General features: G+C 40.1%; 1 protein-coding gene across 1 annotated transcript in view; it reads left to right on the top strand.

The window, feature by feature from the left end:
• Positions 1-14,637, top strand: part of TRPA1 (transient receptor potential cation channel subfamily A member 1) — a 47,542-nt gene extending 32,905 nt beyond the window's left edge. Inside the window, exons 18-27 of the mRNA XM_028533870.2 lie at positions 1,895-1,965; positions 2,531-2,693; positions 3,461-3,550; positions 5,204-5,373; positions 7,222-7,351; positions 7,746-7,928; positions 10,658-10,726; positions 11,175-11,288; positions 12,916-13,013; positions 13,777-14,637. Of these exons, the coding sequence (XP_028389671.1) occupies positions 1,895-1,965; positions 2,531-2,693; positions 3,461-3,550; positions 5,204-5,373; positions 7,222-7,351; positions 7,746-7,928; positions 10,658-10,726; positions 11,175-11,288; positions 12,916-13,013; positions 13,777-13,975 (1,287 nt within the window). The 3' untranslated portion in view covers positions 13,976-14,637. The remainder of the gene's footprint in view (positions 1-1,894; positions 1,966-2,530; positions 2,694-3,460; positions 3,551-5,203; positions 5,374-7,221; positions 7,352-7,745; positions 7,929-10,657; positions 10,727-11,174; positions 11,289-12,915; positions 13,014-13,776) is intronic.
• Positions 14,638-15,559: the final 922 nt, after the last annotated feature.

The raw sequence follows: 15,559 nt of genomic DNA, 5'->3' as shown, positions 1-15,559 counted from the left end.
TTGTACCAACAAAGTGTTGCCATGTGGGAAGGGCAACCCAGGCTTGTGTAAATATTGGCAACAAATAAAATCGTGTGAAAGCAAAATAAAACATATTTGAGGGTTGGATCTGTACATTGCAGTCCAGGACCGAGATCTGTGCTAATATGGTAAACATGAGCCACATGTGACTACTAACATTAAAATTAAATAAAGAAAAACTCATTTGTTCATTTGCCGTAGCCACTGTTCTGGCCCTCAGAAACCAATGCAGTCTGTGGCTTGCCTATTCGACATCAGAGAGATTGAACATTTCCGTTACTGCAGAAAGTTTCACTGGATAGCACTGGTCTAGACCAATTCAGAATTTTCATTCAACTTAAATGAATTCATTTCTGTACCTGAAAGACTTTGGTACAGACCATGGTGTCCACCATCACCTAAAGTGAAAGTCTGGGAGGCTTACTGAGCGCTTGGAATGTGAAGGAAGCAGTCATATGGATGTTACGCCCACAGGGCTGGTGATGGCAATGACTCTGCAAAGCATTTTATTTCTGCCAAGGTAGATTATATTCTGCATCTCTTAATAGTTCAGACTCAATAGCAGCACCCAAAGGTAACTAACTACAGTTATACTTAGAGAATTTTGGTCTATGTGTGGGGTTTTCCCCCATTGTAATGGAAAGAACAGGCAATACTTTATCATCAGAAACAGTTAATGTCTCCACCACTAGAACAGGAGGAAATAAAATATTTATGGCTTTTAAAAAGAAACAGACTGAATAATACAGACTCAGCATCATTTATGTGAAACAGGCTCAGCTGAATAAAAACACCACACTCGGGGGCAGCACGTAAGCACATGAGTAGGTAGTGCCTTAATGACACAGCAACCCTAGCTGTAGTTCGAGGAGAGCTGAGGGTCTCCTGGAGGGACAGCTGGTCTGCTATAGGAGATTACTGTGCACAGAAGTCTGGAAGTCTAGATGGATCTGCCGGCATTCAGACTCAGGCAAGACAGAGGAGAGACCCTCGGCAGCCCCCGAAAAGTTAGAACATTGAACATGTGTTCCACTGCTTTCTTCCGCTCCTCAGTGAGGCCAAGGGGTTGAGTTTTCTCCCTCTCAAGCTCACTGTTCTGTGCTGGGGGAGGGGCTGTAGCAAGTAAATGCCGTGAATTTTCCTACTGCCTTAGGCTGAGGGCTCCCCTGTGGTGCAGGTGAACCTCTCACCTAGTTTTCTGGATTTCTCACAAAGGCAGTTGGTCCGTGTGTTGTTTAGCTCGTCTCTCCAGTTCCAGTGGGTGACGGAGAGTCTGGGGCTTCCTGGCCAATATCACTCCCCCTATGTATTTATTGAATAAAAATACTAATTTTGAGTAATGGAAAAATGCAACAAATTTTAATTATTTTTGAAATTAATTAAATTGAATTTCAAATTAATTTGAATTTAATAAATTTTAAAATTAATTTTGAAAGAGATGCTAGTAGCTCCCAATAACTCATGAAAACTTGTAAATTACAAACTCATTTAACTACTATTATAAACCCTTCTAGAAAGATAAGCTTTGAGTTTCTTCAAGCAAAGGCCAAGGGTGTAGCGCTCACTTGTTTCTCTTCAATGTCCTTTCTGGCTGTGATTTGTGTAAGATTGGAAAGCTTATGCTAGCTCAACAAGTGAGAAATTGAAAGAGACAGAGTGAATCAAATACTTGCATCTCTATAAAATGTTTTTCTCAAGCTTGTGATTTAAAAAAATACATTCTTGGTATAATTATTGGTTTTTCAAATTTTCTGAAATAAACAGCTGTTACTTTTGTAATATCAAATAAACTGATAAAACCAGCAAACAAAAAGCTTGGTTTATACTCGCTAGCTTAATATGATTGCATTTTAACTGATCATTTATTTCTCAGACGATGGTACAACATAACCGCATAGAGCTTCTCAACCATCCTGTGTGTAAGGAGTATTTACTTATGAAATGGTAAGCATTAGGTAATATTTCTTTTTAATGATATTTCCATTAAATGTATTGAAAGTCTTCTAAATGACTTTGTTTTAATAGAATCTTCAAGTTTTTTATTTTATTATTTTAATGTTTTATACTTTGAAATATGAAATGTGTTGAAAGTATGTATATTTTGGTATTAAAATGATGAGATTGGTTATTTTTGACATTGAATACCATATTTTGGGGTGGGGGCAAATCACTGCAAGGAGAGACATTCGGGGCCCTGCAGTGTAGTGGGCATGAGTGAGGGGGGAGGCTGTTCCTGGGAAGAGCGATGACCTTGGAGTTGGCGGATGTGAGCTAATGTCTCTGTTCTTCCTTTAATTGGTGAGGGATTTTTAAGTCATGGTGTACTGGGGAGTTAAGCTTAATTTTTTGGAAATGAAAAAGGTGAATTCAAAGATCTTCTTGGTTCAAAAGTTCAGCGCATTTACCCAATAGATTTTTGAGAGAGATCCTAACTACTTTTCCACAGGTACCTTGAGGAAATATTTTTTTGTTGAAACTTCTCAATTATCACTTACTTATTTGTTTGTAGGTTGGCTTATGGGTTTAGAGCCCATATTTTGAACCTGGGATCTTACTGCCTTGGTCTCCTGCCTATGACCTTTCTCATTGTCAATATCAAGCCAGGTCTGGCTTTCAACTCAACTGGAATCATCAATGAAACCAGTGATCATTTAGAAATATTAGACACCAAGGTATTTATTTACATATTTCAACTTTTTAAAGTAAAAGATTATTAAAAATATGCTTTTATCTTAGGAATACTGATCCCATAATAAGGCTGAAATATCAGGACTTTGATTATTATTATGAACAGCCTATAGAATTCACATGTGGTAGCAGTTTCTCCTAAAATCCTTTGTGGAATGAGAGGGAATATAATCACATAGGTTAGTGTATAAGTTTGTAAATTAAGTTAAACGAGTTGACGTGAATGAGATGTTAGCTTGAATGCTGAAGTAGAGAACTTGAAAACTGCTGCGCAAGAGAGCAGGTCTGCGGCTGCCAAGGACTGGGGAGGGAAGGGGATTGGTCCTCAGTGGGTACAGGGTCTCCATTCGGGTGAACCGATGATGTCTGACACTGGGAGTGTTCTTAATGCCACAGAGTTGCACGTTTTAAAATGTAAGTGTACATAAAAAATATAAAACCCTTAAAATGATAAATTTTATATTACGTGTATTTTACCAGAGTAAAATAATTTTTACAAGAGTCTTCAGATTCATATTCCTTCAGAATTCAGTTGGCAATTTTTGAACCTCTTTCAATTAGGGCATTATGAAATGAGTATGTGTCATCTTTATATTGGCATTACAGTAATCTTCTGCTTAAAGCAAACATAGATAGTACATAAAATGAAGCAAAAGAAAAACAAAGTAAATACTTAATAGTAGAAATTATTAAGAAATGTTGTTTTGATGTATCTCCTTATATGTGCTTTCTTACATTATTTTTATTTCAGAATTCATATTCTATAAAAGTTTGTATGATTTTAGTTTTTTTATCAAGTTTATTTGGATATTGCAAAGAAGTGGTCCAAATTTTCCAACAGGTAAACAATGCATTTCACATCTCTAAAGTTGTAAATATTTTAATATGTGGGACATAAATCAATTGCTAAATATTTATTGGAACACTGTATGTCAGAATAAAATCACATACGTTGACAAATGAGCAGATTGGAAACACCAGGCATAAACTTTTCCAAATGCGGAAATCACACGGTTTCAGATATGCGCTCCCTGCACTGGATGGTGCCCCGGTGACACCCCTGAAGCAGTGGTGTCCCAGATTCACGAGTCCGTGTGGGCCAGTCGGCCACAAGTAAACTTACGAATGACTTTTCTGTGTTTTCTCTGATATTAGTTTAATATTTTGCTTACATATTTTGAATTTGGTCATTTTGAATGTAACCGTTTATAAAGACTTACGAGGAGAGGGAATCTCAGGGGAATTTCAGGGGAAGAGGGGAAGGGTTCACAGGAACAAGTATAAAGGACACATGGACAAAAACTAGGGGCGGGGTGGAAATGGGAGGGAGGAGGAGAGGGCCGGGTGGGTGGGCTGGAATGAGAGTAAAAGATAGGAAATGGTACAACAACAACAATTAAAAAAAAAAAAAAGACTTACTTGGGCCAAGACTTCATTTCAAATGTGTTTTTCTTTGACTTTCTTTTCCTAAAAGGAATCCTTTTCTTTATCGTATAAAATACCAAGTTATAATAAAAATTGGGAACTTTTTAGCATAATTTTCACTTTCTACTCTACTTTTAAAAATGGATGAACCAAGTTCAGATCAGATGCAAGAGGTATGGAAATTACCTGCAGGTCCTTGTTTTGTTGATGAATGGCATCGATCTTCTATTTCTAAGACTTTTATTATTCATTTTGGGGGTATACTTTTTATGCATGTTAGTTTTTAAAAGTTATATACTTTTTACACAATATCTTATTTTCTGTGAAAATTAGCCTCATTATATGATATAAGCACATGGGTATTTGCCTGATGATACTAGCACATTGCATTTGTTTTATAATATACATTGCAAGTACTTTTATATATATATAGTTTCAGTAAATTGCCACAATTTTGAGAGTTAGACTGTATTGTTCCATTATACATTAAATGAGTTAGGGCATATTATTTAGTATTTCACCAATTTCACTTTTTAAACATGAGAATTACAGATTTGGTCTCCACATTCCCTTATTGCCATTTAAATGATTTACTCTGCATGACATTTTGAAGAATAGAAAATATACCAAATCATTATGGTAATTGATTCTTAGCACAGGTCTCAAACTTCCTTTGAAGCAGCCTTAGCTGCTTTATATCCTGTATGTCCACATACAAGCAGAAAGGAGTTACTAAACCAACCTCCAGCTTCCTCCTACCCCCTGATTTTTCTCAAAATGGAGTGGATTCTATGGGGAAAACCCAGAACTTTGTAGAATTTCCTTAGGCATCAGACTCCCTAAGTGCCAGGTCAACCAACACAAGAGGCTGGGCCACCTTCAACAATGACAGGGACCCGGGACTCAGAGTTCAGTCCAGGGTGGCAGGAGCTGGCTTCTTGGTCCTAACCTCCCCAGCTACAATGCTCGCAAAATGTAAAACTATTGTGACTGGTTATATACAATACATAACCATCTGTAAGATGCTAGATCTCTACATGTGGTGATTCTTCATTCTTTTCAACACCAGAAAAGGAATTACTTCTTGGACCCTAACAATGGAGTTGAGTGGGTTATCTACACAACAAGCATCATTTTTGTGTTGCCCTTGTTCGTTGGTATACCAGCTCATTTGCAGTGGCAATGTGGAGCAATTGCTATTTACTTTTATTGGATGACCTTCTTATTGTATCTTCAGAGGTAAAACCAGCTTGAATGATTTCTATATCTTTTAGGCATGTTTAATATCAAAAGAAGGCTCTGGCTGGTTTGACTCAGTGGATTTCTAGCCCTCTCTTTCTCCCTCCCTTCTCCTCTCTAAAAATAAATAAATATAATCTTTATTTTTTTTTAAAAGATATCTTCACAGTCTATAAAAACTGGATAAGGAATAAGCTAGTTATGCATTTATGGGACTTACAATAGTTCTCCTTTTGATATTATTTTTTAAAACTTTTTTTTTTTAGAGAGAGAGGGGAAGGGAAGGAAAAAGAGAGAGGGAAACATCAATGTATGGTTGCCTCTCACGTACCCCCTACTGGGCACTGGCGTTTAATGTAGGCATGTGCCCTGACTTGGAATCGAACCAGCAACCCTTTGCTTCACAGTCTGACACTCAATCCATTGAGCCATGCCAGCCAGCACTGAAGATATCTTTTACATACTATTAAGGAAAAGGGGAGGGAGGTATGGAGTTCAGAGTGTAGACCAGGCTTCTCTCAAACATGGCACTATTGAAATTTGGGGCCAGATAATTCTTTGTTGTAGAGCTCTGTGCTGTGCACTGTAGAATGTTAGCAGCATTCCTGGTCTCTGCTCTCTACACACCAGTGGCTACCATCCCCTCCCCGTGTAACAACAACAACAAAATGTTTCCAGATATTGTCAGCTATCCTCTAGGTGGCAAAATCACCTTGAATTAAGAACCACTGGTATAGACACATCTGTGGGAGTCAATGGGTATAAAAGTATTGGCTATTCTTGTTTTGCCTAGTATTATCTGGTAATTATTCACTTTAGATTAACACAATCAAAATGAAGTGGTAGGTATGGGAAGGAATACTGATAGAAGGGGAAAAGCAAACCCAAAGAATCTAATTCTAGAGGGGAAAGAAGGGCTAATCTCCCCTGCCTCCTACAATTGCTAATGTTGGGTTAAATATGTCACTTCACGTAATCCTAATAATAACAAGGGGTAAGTGTTATCACTCACAGTCTACAAAAGAAGAAGCTGAGGCACTGATTTAGTAACTTGCCCAAGATCTCAGCTCATAAGTCACATGTCAGCATTTTACCAAAATCTTTCCAACCCTGGGGTTGAAATCTGTCCCCTCCCACCCCCCGGAAAAGACACATTCTGGTGGGAAGATCAATGGCCTGGAAGGCAAGAGGTCCAGGTGGTGCCACTCTCTTGGTTTTGTCATTATCAGTGACCTTAGCAAGTTACTGGATGTCTCTGGGAACTTGGTTTCTAAGGCCTCTGGAGTCCCTTTCAGCTGTAAAATCTTGTGACTCCCCTTGTAACAGGGTACCTTTGCCAAAGGGAGAGCACAAGCTAGTGGCCAGACGACTCCCATCATCTACCCAATACTTTACAATGTAGGTGGACAGGGGTGACACAGGAGAGCTCAGGGAGCTGTAAGGAGGGTGAATGTGAAGCACATGGCCATTCCCAGTGGCAGGTGCTTTCAGGTGCAGAGACACATCCCATCACTCCCCACCGACACACCACACAGCTCATCTCTCTCATCCCCTCCCCCCCTGGTGGCACTGTCTCTGGTACTGGGGAGCTGTGATTTCTCTCTCCTACTTTGGCCAAGTGGTCAGGAGGGGGAAACAAGGAGAAACAAAGCAGGTTGAATGAACAGCTTGAAAATAAGACAGCTTGACCCCTCATGAATCCTCATGTCTTCTTTTTGGAAGTGGCTGGCCTTTCCCAGTTATCTCACTTGGGAAAACTAGTGCCCAGTGTGTGATAAATACTGACACCAGATGAAATACGCTGGACCAGAAAAGTGAATAAATATTGTAATTTTCAACTTTTCCTAGATTTGAACACTGTGGCATTTTCATTGTCATGTTGGAGGTAATCATGAAGACTTTGCTGAGGTCCGCAGTTGTGTCTGTGTTCCTTTTCCTGGCCTTTGGACTCAGCTTTTACGTCCTCCTGAACATACAGGTGAGGAGCTGTGATTCCTTTTGTTGCTAGAAGTATTCGGAGTATGCATTTATATTTAAATCTTAATGATGTATAAAAGCAATAATACAACAATATTTGGGTACTTTCAGTTTATCTGGTATATTTCATATTCAAGTGATTTTCATTGTAGGAAAAAGTATAGTCTTATTAAATAACTTTTTCCATTGTCAAAAAGTTTATGTGTAATGCATAATGATATGTTTTATGTGCAGAAAAGATCATTTTGATGACTTTACTACCAGTTTTTAGTAGTTTTTATCATTGTATTTTAGTAGCTATGGTTTTATCAAAAAATGATTTTATCATTTTACTCTCCAGGAGACATTTTTTTCATTAATGAATTTTGCATTTCATTTTCCCTATCTTTCCTCAGGATGCTTTCAGCTCCCCAGTGCTTTCTATAGTCCAGACCTTCAGCATGATGCTAGGAGACATTAATTATCGTGATGCCTTTCTAGAACCATATTTGAGAAATGAATTGGCATATCCAGTTCTCTCCTTTGTACAACTTATTACCTTCGCAATATTTGTCCCAATTATCCTCATGAATTTACTTGTAAGTAATTTATCCTTGTATTTCCTGTTTGTTGACCATTTGGGGCTTAATAATAAAAATTATTAGCCTCCTTAACTAACTCCCTCCATGAAGGGAAAACAGGACACCTATGAAATTCATTCTTTCAATGTGCCTGGAGTGTGCCAGGCACAGGGTGGGGCCCAGGAGATGTGAAGATGCATTCACTTGGCAAATACTTATCAAGAATGTGCTAAATGCCCTTCACTGATCCAAGTGCTAGTGAACAGTAGTGAGCAAGGCAGATTAATACTCAGTCTTTACATAATTATAAACTTGTCATGAAGTTAAGTAGTGAACAAAGAAATATGAAGCATGATGGCTTAGGGGTGGTAAATGCTATGAAGAACTCCAAGGCAGAGTAAGGAATAAAAATGAATGATGGGCTTTGGAATTATTGAGGGGTGGGAGGGGAAGGCAAAGGTTAAGCAGAGACCTTCATGGTGTGCAGGAGGAGGAAATCATCTCTTGAATCGCACTTGAACCAGAGATTTAAGTGGGGAGGGCACCTGCAGCATTCAGGTGCCCCCTCTAAAGCACTCCAATGCTGACCACCCCCAGCAGACATGACCGTGCCCTTCCACAGATGACCTGTCCAGCCACCAGCATGCTGGCTGGCACAGGCAGAAGTATACCCCAGGTCCACGGGGAGTCCTAGCTGGCACTACAGGGCATGTTTTTTCCTTATTCATTGACTCAAATATGCACATATTCCACACACTTTTTATGAGTCTGACTATGCACCAGGGACTGTGCCAGGCAGTGTTTCCAGGAAGAAAAGATAATAATACAGACTACTTAATGTTTTGATTCACTTACTTGACATAACTCCAGAGTTTCATTTTGGTGACCTAGAAAAATAGAAGATGGCACTAAGAATAACAGAGAATGACACAAAGCCCACTTTCTTCTCTTAGAATCACTTATGTTTTGGAAGATCATTATCAGGAGGAGAATTTGGCTGAGCAATAGCATAGGTCGGTGCCATACTCAAGATCCACATGTCCAACACCCACTAAGCTTCCCTACCTTCATATCCCAGAACAAGATCAAACCCAACAGAGTTCAGACTGACAACATTCTCCTTCCCTCAAACTGTCTCAGATTACTGGAAAATAGTCTCCATCCACCCACCCCCGCTTTCCTCAGTTGTTTTCCTGATGTTTCCCTCTTATAGCCACTCCCTACTAGCTTGCAGCCTCATGGTTCTTCATCCATATTGCTGCAGGGCACTGAAGAATTTCTCCATCTCGTCTCATTTCTCTGTCTAATCCTTCCTGCAAATCATCACCATTGTGATGTTCTGATAATGAAAAACTGAGCCTGTCAGTGACTCTTTTAACTTTTTTTCTATGACTCTTCTAAAGCTTCAGTCTAGTCTAAACCCATGAGCATAGCATGCAAGGGTCATTGTGCTCTGGATCCTACCCAGATCTTGTACAAATCAGAGAAAGATAATAATAAAAGGATGCAATGAGCTAACACAAAGCATTTAAGACATGATGATATGCATTTAATAAATGTTAGCTACAATTAAATATTAATAGTATTTGATTAATATTTATTATTAATTTATTACTTAAATTAGTAAATTTCAATGAGATTCACAAGCTTATATCTTATATGAATAAGTTATAATGACACTCCCAAGCTTAGATGACTCACAAGCTATAAGCCTATGTCTCACAAGTTCAGATGTCTTCAGAGCCCGGGCAAGTACATTTGATGTATGAAGGCGCAGTTACAAGATAGTTGGCTTTGAGGGGGCCTGATCTAAACCAGAGAGAATGCCCACCTCAGGATTTGCAAATTAAAAAACAAAAACATTATCCTGCCAAATAAAACCTACTTGCCGACTATATTTGTTCCTCAATGCTCATTTGCACACCCTGGGATATACTTTCACTGTTCATTCATTCAGCGGCTATTTTGTGTGCCTACTACGTGCCCTGCACTATTCTGAGCACAGGGCACACAGTGGTGACCTGGACAGACAGAGCCCCTCTCACAGGAGTTTGCTTGACTTTGAGCTCCATGAGAACAGGGACTGGCATTTGCTGTCAGGCCGCAGCAAGCGGGAGCTGGTTCAGCATAGACAGGTGCTGAGTGTCTAACAGTGAGAGAGTGAATATAAGCAATTTAATTTGGACTGAAGAGGACTGAACTGACCCCTTCCCCTCACCTAATTCTCTCTAACCGTGGTTTTCTAAATGGCTCTTGTTTTTGCCGGAGCCTCACCCACCCCTAAAATGTACCTTTTCCTGCCAAACATATGTAACATAGAAATTCCTTCCTTGCCTCAATTTACTGTTTTAACTTTGCCATGTTGTCCAGTCACAGTTGTCTACTTTAGATGCTAACCTGCAGCTTCCAACCATGCTGCATGGCCATTACCCATTGCATCCGGTATCACATCACACCTGTCCTTTCCATAAAGAACATACTTTTACTTTAAATTAAAATGAATTTCAGATTAATTTGCATGTCTTCACTTTTCATGATAACACTTAAGATTACCAGACCCACCAACACGGCCGTCCCTGTTGCCAGGTCATATCGGTTGTGCAGCTTCGCGTGAGGCGTGTAAGCCGTGTTTCAGGGGAGCTGCCGGTAAATGCCACACCCACTCCCACAGTGCCCAGGGAGAGCTCGAGGGCACTGTGACATCAGCCACTAAACTGGTAGTGACTCAGTGCTGTGTTGTGCTGCAGATTGGCCTGGCGGTTGGTGACATTGCCGAGGTCCAGAAGCACGCACTGCTGAAGAGGATTGCTATGCAGGTAAGTATAGTATTTGAAATCAGCACCATCTTGACTGTTCACATGTAAGAATAGCAGAGTTCTGAGAACAAGCTGTTGAATAATGGCATCTTCTTAGAACAGGGAATAGCCATGCTGTGCCTGGTGTGTGTGTTCTCTGGTGTACCTCTGGTAGTCAGAAAACAAAAATGAAAAAAATTTTCCTACAGCAATCTCAGCAGAGAAACCGAGAAATTTCCTGAGTCTCTTTCCGTGTTAACAGGCAGCCAACCAGGTAGCTCGCTCCCATCTTGTCAGTGGGTGAGGTGAAAGGTAGGGGCAGGGTAGGGGCGAAGGAGACCTGGCCATCCCGGTTGCTTGTACATGAAGTCGGTTTCAATTGGCTGTACTAACAATCGTGTCTGTTCAGAGTATGATTTCCAGTTGCTAATTAAGCATTTCTACCCATTAAATCCAAAATGCGCTTTAGGTGGAACTTCATACCAACTTAGAGAAGAAGCTGCCACTCTGGTTCCTGCGCAAAGTGGATCAGAAATCCACCATCGTGTATCCCAATAGACCCAGATACAGGAGAGGGTTATTAGTAAGTACATGTAACAAACATCTATGTACACAGAGGGACACTGCTCAACTTTCATTCATTGTGGATCCCTAAGGGTGCCCTTTTACATGCTTTGAATCACTCTGCCTGTAGGAAGGAAATAACTGTGCTCTCAAAAAAAGTGCGGGATGGAGCCAGGATGATAAAATGATGAGCAGTGCAGAGGGAGACATTTGTCTCTGTTTCCAAGTGGCTCAGCCACAGTTTCAGTGTTAAATATGTGCCTTATCCCTGTGAGAGCATTGGATGGGTGGACCAGCCGTACCCCTTAATTATCCTTTTCACAGTGCAGATATGCTTTGTGTTTCATAATCACATGTCACATACATATGCAGGTATGTGTGTCTATGTGCATATATAGAACACACATGTACATATTCACAAGCACACATGGAATATACATATAGAAAATACACAAAGATTAAGCAAGGCATTCCATTATAATGCAAAAGGGACTATTTAAGAGTACTGATATATCAGTACTGGATACTAACCCTAACTGTCTCTGGGCTTCCTCTGATCTCTACAAATATTCTTTGTAGGTTAATTTTCCAATGTAGAGTCATAAAATGATAAAGTCCATCTAAGTATAAGCTTAGGCTTTATTCTGACTCTACACTATTTCCCTGACTTTGCTCATATCCATAGTTGCAATTACTTCCTAATGCAGAAGCTCAGCAATTGATTTCTCCAGCCTAGAGCTCTCCTTTGCATTCTGGGCCCCTATATATCCAACTGGGCACCTGACCTCTTCCCTGGGGTGTCTCAAAGGTCCTTCAAATTCAGCATGTTCAAAACAAACTCAGGTGAAAGCTCATGACTTTCACTCCTCCCATGCGTCACTCCCTCCCGACATTCCCTACGGGGAAAGGGTGAAAAAGCCCACCTTTCTCTCAAGTTCCTTATGTCAGTCACTGAACGTGCCATTCATTTGCCTGTGCGAGATGTCAGCCTTGACATCTCTGTTCCCTTTTCCTGACCCTTCAGGCCCAGTCAATCCCAGGGGTAGGCCATCTGACTTCCTGGGTGGCCTGTGCAAGCGCCGTCTCCTCTTGCTTGGACTCCTAGAATTACCTCATTCCTGGTCATTTCACATCTGCCCTCGACCGTCTCCAGCCCACTACTGGTTTAAAGACAATCCATTTTTAATATACATTAAAATAGCATTTCAGAAATTTCCCCATGTGAAACTCAGTTTTGTTGAATAATGGTGCAGAACAGTTTGAGAGGACTCAAACTGGATGAAATGCCACCACTTGTGATAAGCATTGTTCATGAATATTTTCTCATAAAAATGATTCATTTAAACCTTTTCCTAAAGAATCCTCCACTCCAGTTCACTCCTCTTTCTGCATTACCTGTACATCTTGTAGTTTCCTCTGTTGTAACATATGTAATTCCATTATATCTCTTTGTGTGCAATTCCATTATATCTCTTTGTGTGAAATATCTCTATTTCTCTCAAGCAGAATGTGAGGTCCTTGGGGGCCGTGGCTCCCAGGGACTCTGCCAGCCCACCCCGGTTCGGCAGCTGAGTTGTGGCGCATGTTCAAGCAGTGGTTCCTGAATTGAGTTTAACTTGAGTAACTATTAATCTTTTATCCCATAGTGTATATTTCAGTATGTCTTTTGCACTAATGAAGCAAGACAAGAAATACCAAATACTGATACAGCTTTAGAAGTAGAAATATTGAAGCAGAAATACCGGTATGTATTTTTCCTCTTACCTGCATTTGAGAAACTTAAAATTCTTTTTTTTAAAGATTTTATTTATTTATTTTTAGAGAGGGAAGGGAGGGAGAGAGAGAGAGAGAGAGAAACATCAATGTGCGGTTGCTGGGGGTTATGGCCTGCAACCCAGGCATATACCCTGGCTGGGAATCGAACCTAGGACACTTTGGTTTCCAGCCCGTGCTCAATCCACTGAGCTACACCAGCCAGGAGAAACTTAAAACTGTTAAATAATGATGCATAGTATAAGGTTATACTATGTATTTGTGTTTATCTAATGAATTAAGGCACGCTTTAACTCACTGATGTTGCTAGTAGATTGAGAATCATGAGTTTTTAGACCCAACAACTTATTGCTGCTGTTCACTGGTCAGTACCTTAAGCTGCAATCCCCCTGAGCCATCTCAACTGGTACATCAAAACTCTGAAAGATTTTGAGGATCCCTGGAGAAGCTGGCTCAGTGGTTCAGTGGGAGGGTTTTAGGCTTCCTCTACCTGAGTTCAGGCCACTTAACCTTTCTGTGCAACAGTGTTTTAGTCTTTAAAATGGGAACAGAAATAAACCAGCCATGAACCAACAATAATAACTGTAGAAACCACTTAAACTTAGAAGGATTCTGATGCCATGAGTCTGTATAGCCTGTGCACAGGTAATCTGATGCAGAATGCTTCTAGTGTCAAGGCCTTCGTGTACTCAGGAGGGCTAAAGTGAATTCATGAAACCTGTCTGTCCTTTCAGGCTGAAGGATGTGACTTCTCTTCTGGAAAAACAGCACGAGCTTATTAAACTCATCATTCAGAAGATGGAAATCATCTCAGAGACAGAGGATGAAGATAACCATAGTTCTTTTCAAGACAGGTATAAAAAAGAGCAGTTAGAACAAAGGAATAGCAAATGGAATTCCGTGCTGAGAGCAGTAAGGACCAAAACCCCGTGACCTCAGCAGTAACTGCCTAATGCAGCAGGGCTTCCTGCGTGCATGTTTCTTGTGTCTTAAACACAAATATATACAAATGGACACACACGGTCTGAGTTCCAGTTTGGAAATTAGTAAGGAAAAAGCACGAAGCTGATTCTATTTTCCTCCATGTGAAACCATAGTTCCTATATCCTGTGTATAAGTAAACTATCTCTTCCTTAGTCACATTTTCTGCCATCACTCTGTAGTGGGGATATCCTTGCTCATATGCCCAAGTTGGACTTTACCTCTCATTATTTGAATAGGTAGAAAGTCATTTGCTGGAACACACATTTTTGATGATAAGGAGTAATAAATGTAACTGTTGAGCTAGAATACAAATGTCAATACTAGAGTCCTGCTCGATAATTATATAATATGTAATGCATTAAGCAGTCAAGGATTACATTGGGTTTTCCCATTGGGCATGCTTTCTGTGTGGGAAGATCCTGTAGATGGAACTCTGTGTGCTCTATTCTGATCATAATGAGTGGCCTCACCCCTCTGCTCCCTGCACACCTGATGTCACTCTGACTTGAGGCTCAAATCAACAGACCTTATGTGATGCTTGAATTTTACTACAGGTAGCATGTGTTGTTTCTGTGGTTTTTGTTTGCCAATGATCATAATAAATAGAAAACATGTATGTCACCCCATGACTGTTGTGTGAGCCATTCATTGCACTGAGTTCTTTGAGATTTGCAGAAGTTTCTCCATCACAAATGCCTTTTTTCTTTTGATGCCCAGTGCCAGTCACATGCCTCTTCATTGATCTATTCATGGTCTCTCTATCTCTCTCTCAAATAAACCACAGAAATTTATTTTTCACTGTGCTGGAGGCTAGAAGTCCTAGATGAGGTGTCTGCACGGTCAGGTGAGGGCCTCATCAGGGTCACAGACTTCTTCTATTCTCGAATGGTGAAAAGAAAGAAGGGTCCCTCTGGAACCTCTTTTGTAAGAGCATTAATCTCACTTATGAGGGTTCTGCCTTCATGACCTAATTACCTCCCAAGGACCCCACCTCCTAGTTCCACTGTCTTTGTGGTTTAGGATTTTAACACATGAATTTGGGGGGGGGGGGGCACAAACATTCAGGCCATAGAAAATGACAAATAAGTTATAAATTACTTGAAAAGAATATTTACCATTCTCTGTGACCATGACCTTTGTCTGCCATATATAAGCCAAGTGTAAAAATGATAAAATACTGCAAAAGAAATACAAAACCAAAATTTAAAACTTATTAAAATAATTTTTAAAGATAAAAGACATTTCTTTCTCCAGCTATGGTAAATAATGGACTTTGGACTAACTTACCTCCCCATTATACAACTACAAAACTGGGCAAACTATATAAAACAACTGGCATCTGATTTTAGACAAGAGGCAGGTAGAACTGTGATCCATGAATAAGGGCAGGGAGGAAAGTGGCGTGTTCTATATTCACCTCACTCAAGGTGCTCCTCTTGATTTATTTCATTTCCCCCTTGCCTCAATTTTCATGGCTATTCCCTCATGACCTCCAGAAGATACCTACTCTCAGGAATCTCTGGCCATGTATGT

Source organism: Phyllostomus discolor, chromosome 7 (genome assembly GCF_004126475.2).
Source record: "Phyllostomus discolor isolate MPI-MPIP mPhyDis1 chromosome 7, mPhyDis1.pri.v3, whole genome shotgun sequence".
In the NCBI taxonomy this organism is placed as follows: domain Eukaryota; kingdom Metazoa; phylum Chordata; class Mammalia; order Chiroptera; family Phyllostomidae; genus Phyllostomus; species Phyllostomus discolor.
This window is presented reverse-complemented; position numbering and strand designations above follow the sequence as displayed.